At 47.7% G+C, this 14,071-nt stretch overlaps 2 protein-coding genes across 2 annotated transcripts; one reads left to right on the top strand and one right to left on the bottom strand.

Annotated features, from left to right (window-relative positions):
* Positions 1-1,457: 1,457 nt before the first annotated feature.
* On the bottom strand, positions 1,458-4,727 carry LOC131288740 (possible lysine-specific histone demethylase 1). The gene has a single exon (XM_058317912.1). It carries the CDS (start codon positions 4,484-4,486, stop codon positions 1,898-1,900), a length of 2,589 nt encoding a protein of 862 aa, XP_058173895.1. The 5' UTR covers positions 4,487-4,727; the 3' UTR covers positions 1,458-1,897.
* A 700-nt stretch (positions 4,728-5,427) lies between these two features.
* Positions 5,428-12,285, top strand: LOC131285593 (uncharacterized). Its single transcript, XM_058314452.1, has 6 exons — positions 5,428-5,866; positions 5,948-8,223; positions 8,302-8,687; positions 8,806-9,084; positions 9,324-10,058; positions 11,094-12,285. Exons 1-6 carry the CDS (start codon positions 5,533-5,535, stop codon positions 11,188-11,190), a joined length of 4,107 nt encoding a protein of 1,368 aa, XP_058170435.1. The 5' UTR covers positions 5,428-5,532; the 3' UTR covers positions 11,191-12,285.
* The last annotated feature ends 1,786 nt before the right edge of the window (positions 12,286-14,071 follow it).

The raw sequence follows: 14,071 nt of genomic DNA, 5'->3' as shown, positions 1-14,071 counted from the left end.
AACTACACAACATTACCCACTAATAACTAAAACAAAAGGACGAAAGCACTTCACGCATCTCGCAGGCGATCGATGGATTATCGGGCAACGTTTTGTTTGCTGTGTGGCCATTAGGGGAATGCAAAGTACAAAACAACGAATGAAACGGCAAACGGAAAATGGCACCACCATTGAACGGCATCGGTTGCGCTGGAAGAAGGAAAGGAATCGGCACGATAAACAGCATTGTGAGATGACGATGATCCAGTTGGTTTAAATGAAACAAAATTGGCTTATATCAGCATAAACACAAAGTAATATAAATTAAGCAAGAAGGAAAACTTGTTGAATACCCGATACGACAGTCCAATACGAACGATCGATCGCCAGTAAACGTTTCGTGTGAAAAAAAAAGATAAACTTCTTTTGTGAATTGGCCAGCGACAGATAATACTAAGGCTAGAGTTAAATAGAAAATAGATGCATAGTTATATAATACATACACGCGATATCGGCCGACAAGTAGAAATGAAGTATATCCGGAACGGCGCTCTTAGTTTTTTTTTTGCACACATGCAAACAAAACGGTCCAGCATTCATTCGCAGTAGGAGTGGGGGGCAGTTGATAGTGGGGAGAGTAAGATTCAGAAATGAAACGCTTGAGTTATGTATTATATATGAATGAACTAGTAGAGATTAAACCACGAAGAAGAACTGGTGGGCGCATATGCGCTCGACCGACGAGTGGAAGAATTGTGAAATCCGCGAAACAACTCGAAGAATAAACGAAAAAGAGGCAAAAAACAACAGAACTTGCAGACGGACGACAATTTAAACAATAAAGAACAAAAAATACAAAATAATACTACACAAAAATCGTCTTCGTTTCAGTTCAACCTTTCAGATAATGACAGCAAACATCGCATCGCGCCACATTACTTTGGAATACACCCGAATACTTTTTTGTTATCTTCATGACTGCCTTTTTACAAAGTTCGTAAATTTTTTCGAATACGTTAATGGTTTCTTTTTAGTGTATTTGTTGACTATATTTTGGCGTTTTTGAGCTTTTTAGGTCATCACTCCAGTAACTCGGTGTAAAATGCCAAAAGAAAGACAATAAATATGCTTAAAACTAGCCTTTTACAGAATCGATCGTATTGCTTAAAGATAACTATTAAATTAGGGTACTTTTCGCCCTAAATTAGTAGTCGTCTTACAGATATTAACGATTATTGCGTAGCGTTCAAAATTACCGCTTAGGATGCTAGTAGTTTATTTCGTATAGTTTTGTAGACTTGAGTGTAGAAGGGTTCAGTTGTATTTTCTAGATATTAGGTAATTAAGTTCTACATCTAAAACAAAAAGCCTTTATCAGTTTTACGTAGGCATGGGTGAAGTGTCCTTTCTTTCCAACCAAATTTTCTAAAAAAAATAACCCAAGTTATTTAACACCAGAAGTTTATTTTGTTTTGGGTTAAAGGTGTATCGTTGATTTGTTATGATTTATTTATCTACAAAAAACGTTTTGAACATGGCAGACGGAAAGAACATATTAAACATTACAGTACTGGGTGCTGGGAGAACACCCACTCTTGCATACGATCACGAACTTAGCACACATTGGACTACACACAAATTATGCACACCGATACGATCTTTTTCTACCGTTTTGTTTGCTTCAGGTGCAACGGATTTTTTGTTTTTCAAAAAGTCTTGACAAAGGATATTTTCAACCGAAATCGCGCATCCATCTGCCAGGAATGCACCACCACGAGGCAAAGCATGACAGGCGAGTGGGTGAGTGAATGGGGAATGGCGCGGAAACTTTCCTCTCCACCATTCCGGGTCGTTTTTATGTGCGTGTGTTTCCGGCTACGGATAAAGCCGTCCCGTTCCATACAGATTCGCTTCTGCTCTACTTTTTCGGCTCGTCCTTCGGTTCCGCCGGGTAGGTATTGGGGAAGCCAAGGTAGTAGTCGGCGATTCGTCCCGCTTCCCGCAACCCGCTCAGTAGCGCCCCGTGCACCGTGGCCGGATAGTTACGGATCGTGTGCTCACCGGCGAAGAAGAGCCGCGGAATGCCGACCGGTTTGCTTTCGTCGTTGTCGTCGTCCTCGTTGTCGTAATCTGAAACGCCGGTTCCACCGTTGTTGTTGTCATGGGTTTGCTGCTTGCTGCTGCCGCCTGCTTCCTGTGAGACCTTCGGGGTGACCGGGGCAGCCAAGAGATCGTAGTCGCTGCCGGACGAGCCGACCGAGACGAAACTGTAGGACCCACGGGACCACGGGTCCGCCCTCCATCGGGTAACGACGGTTTCTTTCGGCTGTGGGACGACCGAATTCCCGAAGATTCCCTTCAGTACCGCGATGCACCGCCCAACGATCACGTCGTCCGAGACGTTCTCCATGATGGCAGCCGACTGGCCAGCGACTAGGGCAAGCAAGATGGGCGACTGTGAGATATGCCAGAAGAGGAAAAGTTCACCCCGGCTGGCGGTCGTACTGCCGACGTGCCCGAAGAGGTTCGTATTGGCATCCCAAAAGATACGCTCGAAGCAGAGGACCACTTTGTTCAGGTTTCCGAAGCCGAGCCTTCGGATGGCGGACTGTTTCCACTCGGGGAGCGGAGGATCGAAACGGACCGTATTTAGCTGGCGTGAATCGTCCGCGATGGCCACCTTCAGTATGCCGAGTGTTAGCGTACACAGGACCAGATCGGCCTTGTAGCAGGCTGACGAGCTGTTGGACTTCAGATCGGCCGTCACTTCCACCCCGCCGGGGCGATAGCGAATACAGGTGACCGCCGTGTTGACCCGCACGTCCAGATTTTCCGTCAACGCAATCGGCACACAAGAGTACCCATTTTTAACCGTCGTGTGGCTTCCGATAAACTCAAAGTCGTCATCCTGGTCCCAGTGTTTCAGCGACAGATTGTTCAGCGGGGTCGCATTCGCAAACTCCAGGTTCGCAAAGTGCCAGTCGAGAATCTGTCGGTCCTTCGACGAAAGGTACACCTCGGACACTTGCTCGTTTTCCAGCTCTTTCACCTTCACCTCGATCTCGGCCTGGGACGCTCGTAATCGCTCCACCTCCTTCCAGGCTAGCTGTTCCTCGCGGATGGTGACACGCAGCTGAAACTCGTGCTCGAAATACTTTGCGCTGGTCGCATCGGTTGCCGACGTATCCTGGCCACCGCCTTCCTTCGCACTACTCGGGGTCGCACCCCTCGGTGGTTTCGAATCGATCAACTCTTGTGTCTTAACCTTTAGCTCCCGTATCCGCTGGAGCGTTTCCTCGAGGCGGGTCTGGTTTTCGATCAGTTTCTTTTGCAGCGCAATGATCCCCGAGAGATGTTGCACCTGTTTCTCTTTGACGTGTTTTTCCTGCAGTTTTATGATCCACTCGAGCGCTTGGCCGAGCGAAACGGGATGGTTTCCGGCGTAGTTGAAATCGAGCTGATGTGAAAGGTAGCTGGTGGCCTCCAGCAGGCGATTAAACTCCCGCTCGACCATGTCGTCCTTGTGTTTCGGCACCGGTTTCCCACCGGCCCCGTACAGCGGGCAGGCGCTCTTGATCGGGCACATCTCCATGCCCGTCTGCTTGCTGATGGTTGTGAGCGGATTTCCCCAGATCCCGGTAACTACCATCGCGCCAAGATCAGCCGTGTACGCGTTCTTGCGGAAGGTAGCAATACGCCCGCCAACCCGATCGCGTGCCTCCAATACGGTCACTTCAAAGCCAAAGTGCTGCAACTGTTGCGCAGCCGCAAGACCCGAAATGCCCGCACCGATTACGATCACCTTGGCGATCTTTTTCACCGGCAGTGGTTTGAGTCGTTTGAAAATGCCAAAATTTATAAACCCATGGCGCTCGAGGAACGCGTGCACCTTGGCCACCAGCGCCGGATCACTGTCGAACGGGGGCTCCATCCGTTTGAGGGCGTTCTCCGCGGTCAGCTGCACCGTCGGGTCCTCGATCCACATGTGCAGGATGCGATTACGCACGTTCAGAAACACACGCTGCGTAAGCAGGCCATGCTTAATGATTTCCGGAAAGCATACAGCCTCCGCTGCGGTCATTTTTTCCACCGGCAAACGCGATTGAAACGCTGCCCCGTCCAGCCCGGTCAGATGTTCCTTGTACGGGTTCGGGTCGGGCTCGGTGGACGAGGGTTTTTCCTCCGCATCCCGCCTCTTCGCCTTTTGCGGTGTCGGTGGCTGCGATGATGATTCGACCCGGTCGCCGGTCACTTGTTCCGACCCTCCTTCGCAAGCACTCCCTGGACGGGGACCCGTTTTCGCACCATTGTCACCGTACTCAACCTTCGTTTTCTTGCGCCTGCTGGTACGTCGTCCTTCGTCTGATTCAGAAATTGCGCGGCCCCGCACGGAAATATCGGTCATCTCCACATCGGAATCGTCACTGATCAACGTGACCGTCACCATCGGAACCTGCTCATCGTCTGCACGACCCGCTCCTTCGCTTTTGTTCGTTGATCCATTCATTTTTTTTGGCCTAGACACGATATCCTTTTTTTCGTTTCGCGCCCGTTAGTATTCACGTTTACCTCAGCGTTCCTTTTTTACTGGACCATCTTTACATGCCGTTTGCTGGAATGATTTTTGTTACTCCTCGGCGTGGGTTTTCCTTCACCGAAGCGGGTTTCTCTCAACAGTTTGACCTTAAGCTCGGGACATGCTAGCGTTGAAGAAAATTACCTACAACCTTTTCCGCCTTCCGCGGCGGGGTTTGATACATCGCTTTTGTCTTCGTTTGACAGCTATGCTGTCGTTTTTGTTTGGAAAAAGTCGATTCGCTCGAGGTGACAGTTGTGCCCGATTGTCCCATGAAAGGTGTATAGAGACAAGCTCTTTCATGTTACAGTGTTTTTCTAACCAATCATCTTTAATTTCTCACTACTCACTACTAATCAAAGAATTGGAACGATTGAATTAAATTTGTTTTTCTATTTGCGAGAATTTGTCTATAAAGATGGATTTGCGAGAATTTTTTGTGGAGGTCCGCGATGGCCGAGCGGTAGCGCTGGTTAGAAAATCGGTCCATGAGCGTCAAGGCTCACCACCTCGACGGCGTGTGTTCGAATCCCAACCGATACCTGTACGAGAGGATCCTGACCTGATCCAGTCGACTGACCAACAAAGTCGTTAGTGATGTGTTGCAAAAGAAACCCGTGCCCGTGACAGTACGACTACAGAAAAAAATTACAATTTTTTTTTTGGTAAATATAACGTTAAAATTCAAAATGTAACATCGAAATAGCTTGCATCTAAACACCTGGCAAGCGACAGATAGAAACCTTGTCGTCTCGAATAGAAATGACAGCTCAAGGAATTTAGTTCCATTCCTACCAGGAAAAAAGCGACTGCTTACGCGAAATAATGTAATGGAGTATCAGAGGAAATATTTATGATAGTTTACAGAGTTTGATGTGCGTAATAACGTGGTAAGCGGTGCTGCTGTGTAGATATTGTTAAGTTTGTCGAATGCGCACTGTTTCTCGACGTCGTTTTGCACACCTTTGATACGCACGATGGAGAATCCTGACGGAGGTGCTGTGGTGCAGATGGCGAAGGTGAAAACAGACGACCTTCCGGAGGGTCTGGTGTTGGTAAGCAGTGGTGATGAAGGTGGTCCACAGGAGGAGCAAGAGGAGGACGAGCAGGAAGAAGGTGAGATACAGGACGACGAAGACGATGTGGAGCCGGGAAACGGCCAGGTCGGTACTGGTCAATCGATCCAGCAGCTGGAATTGGAGGACATTAGCTCGGAAGAAGAGTCGAACATTCGCGAGCGAATGGCCGCGCTGGAAGCGATGGACAAGGAGGTTGGGTTAATCCACCAAATATCGAGCCGCAGTGCGTACGGTAAGCACAGTAAAGCAGCAGTCCGTAGTAGTAGCATTCCTTTGGTGAATGGTCAATGGGCAATACTTTCTCTACTTGTAGATTATTTGAATAGCCGGGATGGTATGTACGGGAAGGAGAATTATTTTCATTACTATGAACCGCGCCAACAGCAACGTTACAGTAATACCGGCCACAAATCGGCAAAAATCACTGCTGCTAAGAAGCAGGACAATCGACGCGAGGCATCCAAGCACGAGCGAATAGCTGCCCATAAGCGTCATCTTGAAAAGACAAAAGAAAAGGCCAAACGTTGCTCACACAAGAAGCACAAAAAGCGCAAGCACGTATCGAGTTCCCCGTCGCCAGAACGTCATATGGTGTCGTCGGATTCCGAGCCAGAGGCGACGGTCGATCGAGAATACCTTAAGATTGCCTGTGCGACCGAAAATGTGCGCAAGGGTGACACTGCCCATGCTAGTAAAAATCCACTTAAACGCAAGCTATTACTTATGACACCCAGGTCTAGAGAGAAGAGCAAGAAAAAGGTATCCGTTCCTGCCGAAAAGCGCGAAAAAGTGGTGCAGATGGTCATTGATTCATCGTCCGAAAGCGAGCCCGATGAGGACGGGAGGGAGGAGGAGGAGCTACAACTTCGCCTGCTGGCGCTCCGTACCAAACCGATCGTGAAGGCAGCCGGTTTGAATGAATTGATTCCCGATCTGCCCGAGATTCCATCGCCACCTCCGCCACCGTCGTTGGACACGACGCCGGAAGATGAGTTGCCATCGGAACATATGCCCTTCGGGCCGGAAAACAATGTTACGGAGGAGCAAAAGCTTCGTTTGATTGCCCTCAAATCGGCGTACCTGAAAAAACACGAAACACGACTAAGGCGGAAGGAGCAGGACGCCGAAAGACCGTACTCGCCCAGCGATGACCTTGTTCTTAGCCCAGTCCGTGACGGGCCTCCCGTGTACGATGAGTTGGATAACGATTTGTACAGTGTCGGGAAAGCTTCGGTGGAGATTGTCGACGATGATAATGACGTCGAGATCATCGAGGCCCCCTGTGAGCTTATTGCCCTGGACGATACGGAGGATGAGGATGGGGAGGAGGGAGGAAAAGACATGGAGATAAGCTCGGTCGATAGTCCGACAGTCCGGGACTCGGCGGAGCAAGGGAACGAAGATTCGCAGCATCCGATTGACATGGAGCTGGCAAGCAGTGAACAAAGCAGTGAACCCTTTCCCGAAAGCTTACGGAGTGACATTAGACCGCACAGCATGCTACTCATGGGTGCCGATTCCTGTGACTCGGAGTTGTTCACACGCAGAGAGAAACCGCCGGCACAAAGCCCTCCGATGACACCGGATTCGATGGAGGAAGCGGAAGCGGAAGCGTTGAGACATTTCCTGCTGACGAAAATGCGTCAAAAGCAGAGCCAAAAACCGACGGTAGAAGAACAGGTTCCAATGGAAGAAACGACGACGGAAGAAGTTACTGTTGGGATGGTTCAGCCTCAGAAGGATGAGTCAACGTTGCTAGACGAACCGGTTGGAGAGACTTTCGAACAAATGCCAGAAGAACTGTGTAGTTTATCATCGCCTCGTGAGGAAGTATCGGAACGAATGGAAGAACAAGAGTCCGTGATCGTTGAATGTTCCACATTACCTCGAACGTCCGCGCAAGTGGCATCGCAAACGGTCAACTCAAATTTAATCACCCTCGTCAATCGAACCACTTCGGCCCGGAAGAGACGAAAAAAATCTCAAACAATCAAATCCACCGGCGGCATGGACTCCGAAACAGTCCCGTCAGTCTTCCCATCCGCCAATAAAGCGCTAGCCATCGCCACGTTGCCATCCGCCACGCGTCCCGAGCCGTTGAAGGTGTCAACGGTTCGCACGCAAAAGCTTGTAAATAATCCGAACAAATTGATCAACCTCAACCAAACCATATCACCGTCACCTCCGCTACTAGCGCGGAACGAATCCCCGACCATTGTGGATTCGTTCGCCTCGAAGCCGGTAGCAAAACTCGTCATCCAGGTGGGGCATTCCGATTCCGATTCGGATGTTGACTTTGGTTCACCGACGCCGAACGGTGAAGTCGAAACGGCTGCGTCGGCATCGGGCGAAAGCCCCGCAGGTGTGCCTACGGCGGTTCGGTTCGAGGAGCAACTTGATAGGTTTTTAAAAAGTGTACGAAGCAAAGCGAGCAACACTGCGTTTAATAGCGCAGAGAATGCCAAAGACGGTGACCATCCTGAAAGTAGTTCGACGGAGAAAGGTGATGTAAGCACTCCGAAGCAACAGCAGGCGAAGGGATTGGCGAATCGAGCTCAAGTCGTTGCCAACGCGACGGTTACATCTTCGGTGAGATTCATGTTCGAGTAGGCCTTGCTTCATTGCTACAAATTGAATAAAATTTTTTTAACCCCCATTCTATGGTAGGCTGTAAAACATCTTCCAAAATCCGCCCAGATGGAGTACGCTCGCCTGATGGCTCGTATGGCGCAGCTTGAACAACACAAGCTTGCCCGCCAGCAAGGCCGGGGTCCTCAGGAACGAGCGACAACAACAAACAGTGAAGCCGCTACCTCACCCTCGAAACGACGGGCCTCTTTTAGTGAGGAAGGCAGAACGAACAAGCAAATGGCTAAGAGTCCGGGTAGACGAAAGCATTTGCAGAGTGAAGCGCAGGCTGCCGTCGCCAATCCAGTCAGTCAGGATCCGATCGAACGGAAGCTGCAGACAATACGTGCCAGCCTGCCGAACCTCTCCGAGGCGTCCCGAAATCGGTTGCTTCAAACGGCCGAGAAGCAGCTGGAAAAACACAGGTAATTGGTGTCGCATCCACCGGAGGCATCGCGATAAGCGTTGCCGAATGATTTGCATTTATCGTTATTTGATATTTTAACCCACGCGCTAATGCGGTCTCACCACCAAAAACAATAGTGGAACTTTGCTGCAAGAGCTCGAGCAACATAACGCAACCATCTACGAGGCGCAGCACGAGCGCCGCGAGCTTTTCCAGATCGACAGCCGGATCGAGCTGCTGAAGGAAAAGCTGGCGATACTCGAGCGAGCGCACGAGCAGCAGCGACAACGGTCAGTGGACTCTTTTGCCAGCTTGCAGGAATCCCACCGGAAGGTACTGGCCAGCCGGAAGCGGGCAGCCGAATTGGAACGCATGTGCTTCGAAATCGGTCAGCGGATCGTTGGCGAGGAGTATCAGTAAGTGCGCCACGTGTAGTTTGGTTTCTCTGAATGGGGGTTTCTCTCCATATAATTAGATATTTCTTTTACTCGGTTTTGTATTCACTCGATCGGCGCCCGGATCGGACGAGCATCCGGCCCAAGGGTGGCAACGGGGTCATCCCGTTCCCTGTTGCCCTTCCAGGCTGGGGTTGCGATGTGATGGAAGAAAGAGAGCGGGTAGAGTTTTGAAACTTCGATTCACTTGCACCTTACAGACTGCCCGCGTCACCGAATGGGCCTGTGCTGCAGGAACAACTTAGGATACTGGCGACGGAAACAAGACAACTGAGAGCCATCCGGAAGCCAACGCTGGAAGAGTTCAAGGAGCAACTGTTGGCCAAACACCGACGAAAAGCGATCGAGTCTTCCAACGCTGTGCCGGACAAGGATGACTCTCAGGACCAGGCTCAGGACCACCCAGAGGAGGGTGCTCACGATGATGCGGAAGAAGAAGAAGAACCCGCACTTCCGCAGCTCCAAGAATCCGAAGGAACGGTCGTTGGAGTATCTCTGGAACGCGAAGATCCGGAGGAAGGAGAGATTGTAGAAAATGACACATCAAACGGGGTTTTTGAGACTGACAAGTTGGGAGAAATCCAAGAGGAGCCTGCTCCAGAAAGTGAACCACACCCGGATAATAGCGAAGAACAAATCGAACCAATCGTACCCTCTATGGCATGCGATGTACAATCTGCGGAGGATAGTGTGAATGATAAATCCTCTGCACAGGAAAGCGTTGAACCAAATCATGTGGCTGATCAAGAACAAATAGTAGCGATTGTTGTTGACGAAGACACAAACAATGACGCTCAATCGTTGAAACAGGCAACAGAAGAAGCTGTGCTTGAAGAAGTGGTGGAACAGACAGAGGCCACACAACCTATGGACCACACACATGAGCCAATAGCCTTTGTAAAGTACACGTCGCCGCTGCTATCACTGAAGCAAGGGTAAGTTTTTATAAACTATCATTTAATAAGTTGCGTTCAAGGATTAGGTCATTTGAGGATAAATCATGGACAAAGGTTGGAGCTTTTACCGGAACTTAGGAGATGGCATTTTATTGCCGCGCACTCCGGAGATTTATTCCACGATTTCTTTCTGTTGAAAATTGTGCTATCGATTGAACGCAAGGAAAAAAACGATGTCGGATCTTTTTCGTGAAGGGTCACTGCCGAACAAAGGAGAGCATTTGAACAAATGTTAATTTTTATTCATTTGTTTTTTTTTTTTTATTCTCGTCAATTGATGTATACATATGTATCTAGTTGAAAGTATTTAAATTTTACTTTGGCGCACCACAAAAAGGTTGCAAACAATTCAAAAGAATGGCTAACAATGCTCTGCGAATATAATATTTGATAATGTAAGTTATAAAATGAGCTTCTTCTTCTTCTTCTTGGCGTAACGACCTTGTCGGTCATGCCTGCCCGTTAAGGGTTTACGAGACTTTTTACCCTATGTGTACGTGAATAGTCAGTCCTCTCGTACAGGGGAGGGTCTGGTCTCGGTTGGGATTCGAACTCACGCCGTCGAGGTGGTGAGCCCCGGCGCTCATGGGCCAATTTTCTAACCGGCGCTACCGCCCGGCTGTCGCGGACCCCCAAAATGTACTTAAGAATTTTATAAATCCAAAGTTATCTTTTTATAAACGAAAGACCCGTTAATGCTCAACCGGTCCGCATGACCCCAAATGACCTAAATTCTTAAATACATTTATGTTCAAGGTTACGGTTACGCTATTCGCAATGATATCCTTCGCTTCTTTCCTTATCCTGTTTGTTTTCTTTTCCATGGAGCCGTTTATCGATCCTTATTGTTCTTTTAATTTTTGTTTCTATTAATCCACCAACTGTTTATTGATTTTACTATTTATATCTTCTTTCCCCATGTACCATCTATCCCACTTCCCCCTTTTGCACCGTATTGCCTTTGCGATGCGCCGTTCTTCCTTTTCTCTTTCTTCTCTTCCACCAACGTTCCAGCGTGCAACACATTCCCACCGGTGTCCTTTGCCCGTACGAGCTCGGGGGCCAGTGCGTCGATCGTGAGTGTAAATTCGAACACTTTAATCAGCAGTGAGCGATTATAAGTCGTCCCTTTTGGCCCAACCTCGGGTGAAATGGATCGATCCGGCCGGAACGAAAAGGACGATCATTTCAGAGTGTAAAGTTAGTGCCATTCATGTGTTAACTCTCAGTTCTGTGCGTTCTTTAGCGCTCCTTTATCTCTTGTTTTAATTTTTGCTCCTACCCACGAATGCACCTCGTTTCCCGCGGACACTCACTGAACTCTTCCGCCCCATTTCCTATCCTTTCCTACAATCCTTAATGCTGACAATGTGCTTCCTACAACAAATGCCACTGTTTACGAATCTGTTTCGTATCTCTAAGAAGAAAGAAGACAGTTTGTTGCCACTGCAGCAACACGGTGAGACGGAGTTGCTGGATCCATGGATGTAAAGAGCGCCAGGGACGCGCTACACGAGGAAGCGGAAAAGAGCTGGAACCGGTGAAGCAACTGCGCGTCACCATAGCGTCATAAACATCATCACCAACGTGTAATGTTCATGAACATCATCATCATCTTCGTCATGTGCCGTGTCTCAGGGAACATGCACTGGTTTGGGTAAGTTAACTCGTTGTCTCGAATCGTTTTTTTCGTTCGTTTCTACCGTCGTCGACGGGTTCATCCTTCTCGAAGAACCAACCCAGAAGTGAAGGTGTGTCAGAGTATGGCGAAAAGGTGCGACCAAACCGACGTAGCGCAAAAAGGATGAATGTGAAATACATTTGAGGTCAATCAAGGGACAGCAAGGGAAACACATCGATCAAAAGTTAATGAAACAGTGCTTCTTGTTTGAGCGATCGATGGGTGATACATTTTAAAGGGTTTTTTTTTAGAAGTTATAGTTGAATTGGGTTAAGAGTGCGACGGTAGAAGTTTATCATCTACGAGTGATAATAAATTCCTATAAATCGAAGCAGTTCATGCAAACAGATCAACGATACGCCGTCGGTACCGAAGTGTGTGGTTCCGGATCATACGTGGTTTCCGTACTAATCCCGGCATGTTCCATGTTCTTCCTGGCGAGCGACAGGGAAGGAAGAGGAGAGAATGTGAAGAATAAACAGTACAAAGCGTCACTAGATTTCATCTGCCTTCGAATGGATTACTTACCCGGTACTGGGTTTTGCGCACGCAGAAGAAATCCGTTGAGCTACATCTGGAGAACCTGCACTGACCTCGATCGCGAAGAGATCTTGTTTGTGTGTGTGTGTTCTCGTAACATTAAGCTTACTCGATTGTGTCTTTTTGTTTGTGTAAGAATTATTTTCAAAAACTCGTACTATACGTTTCTTTTAGACATTATACACATTTTAATTATCATTTTACTTCGGGCGGAACATTGCATTCAAACAAGGCAGCATCACGGCACAATGATACATCTGTAACGTATGTATGTCTGTACAGGTGCGTGTGTTTGTTCGATTGTGGTGTGATTGTTTGTTTGATACGAACAACCTTTAAGCGGTGCGGCTTAGTATGTTACTAAAGGAGCCTTTTTTGGGCTGCCCACGTGTATCCCGACTTTAAAAACACGGACCGTCCAACTTCCAACCAACGCGAATTGATCAGCGATCAGTCACATCGCACGACATGCATCTTTTGGTTTAGTTTAGTTAAAATTTTCTACACTCACTGTATTCTATTTTGATTTTCGATTGAAAATTTTTCACATTGTTAGCTAGTTAGTACCGATATGAACGGTTTTATCGTTCGATGGTTGTCAATACTGTGTTTCTATTTTCTTTTTCTACCAATCATATTCACTGTTAACAACCATAGTATTGTTTCTACATTTATTTGCTTGCGTAACACACGTTTGTTACATACTCTTTTTTAACTTCCCGACTACCGATTACCTCCCTCTTGGGTGGATAACAAGTGATAAAAGAACTGGAAACCAAGTCGAACAAATCCTACGGAGATTAGAGGGCAGAAAATGTATTTTTAAGATCGGATAATGAAAAGAAAATAAAATGTATGATTAAACGAGAACCGAACGGTGTTGTTGTAGTTTTACAGATACAATGAAAGAACTTTGATGTGAACTACGCTAAACTATGAGGATTTGGTGATGTTGTTTACAGAAAATGTAAAGTTGTAAGTGAATGTATACTGAATTTAATTACCCTCTGACTGTTTTTTGCAATTGGCTGGAAATCATCGGACGACGAAGGTAATCAAGTACTGGAAACAATTAGCGTATCCTTGAAACCTTCCAAAAGCGCTGCGACATCTATTATGAAGCTATTGGACGGCTTCGGACATACCGAAACCGCTTGCTTCGTCGTTTGATTTCTGAGAGCTTCCGATGAGGCCCGGCAAGGGCCTGGTAAATAAACTTGAAAGCGGCAAGCAAAGAAAAACTACCTAGAAGCAGCAGAAAGAAAAAAAAGCCAAGCGATAGAGAGTTGGCAATTGAAGGAACAAACTGGAAAGTTTGCGCAAGCAGAAATTAATGAGTTCTTATCAAAATATTTGATTTATGAACTGAGGCGAGCGATAAAGTGGATGAATGAATGAGTAAAGTGATCTTTACGAGTGGCCAAAGATGGCCGGGGATTGCCGGACGGCCGGTGCTTTTCGCACGAGGCCCCCCCTTCTGTAGATTGATGATGGGGCTGGAAGTTTCTTCGCCGGTGATGGTTTGCAATTCGCGAAATGCCTTGCACCTAGGAACATGGAACGGAATCTAGGGAAAGAGAGTGCGAGGGCGAAAAAGAAAAGGAAATGGGCAGCTAGGATAAGGAAAACAAATCCAGGGAGGCTGTTGGAAACGGAAACACCCGAAGAAGAAATAGCAAAGCAGGCGGCTACTCAAATCTTGTTGTGCAAACGAAAGTGAGCGAGACAACGTAGAGCGCCTACGCTGTTTGTGGAAGAAGGCAAAGTAAAA

The sequence above is a fragment of the Anopheles ziemanni genome, chromosome 3 (genome assembly GCF_943734765.1).
Source record: "Anopheles ziemanni chromosome 3, idAnoZiCoDA_A2_x.2, whole genome shotgun sequence".
Classification (NCBI taxonomy): Eukaryota; Metazoa; Arthropoda; class Insecta; order Diptera; family Culicidae; genus Anopheles; species Anopheles ziemanni.
The sequence above is the reverse complement of the archived record's forward strand: the minus strand, read 5'-3'. Positions and strand labels throughout refer to the sequence as shown.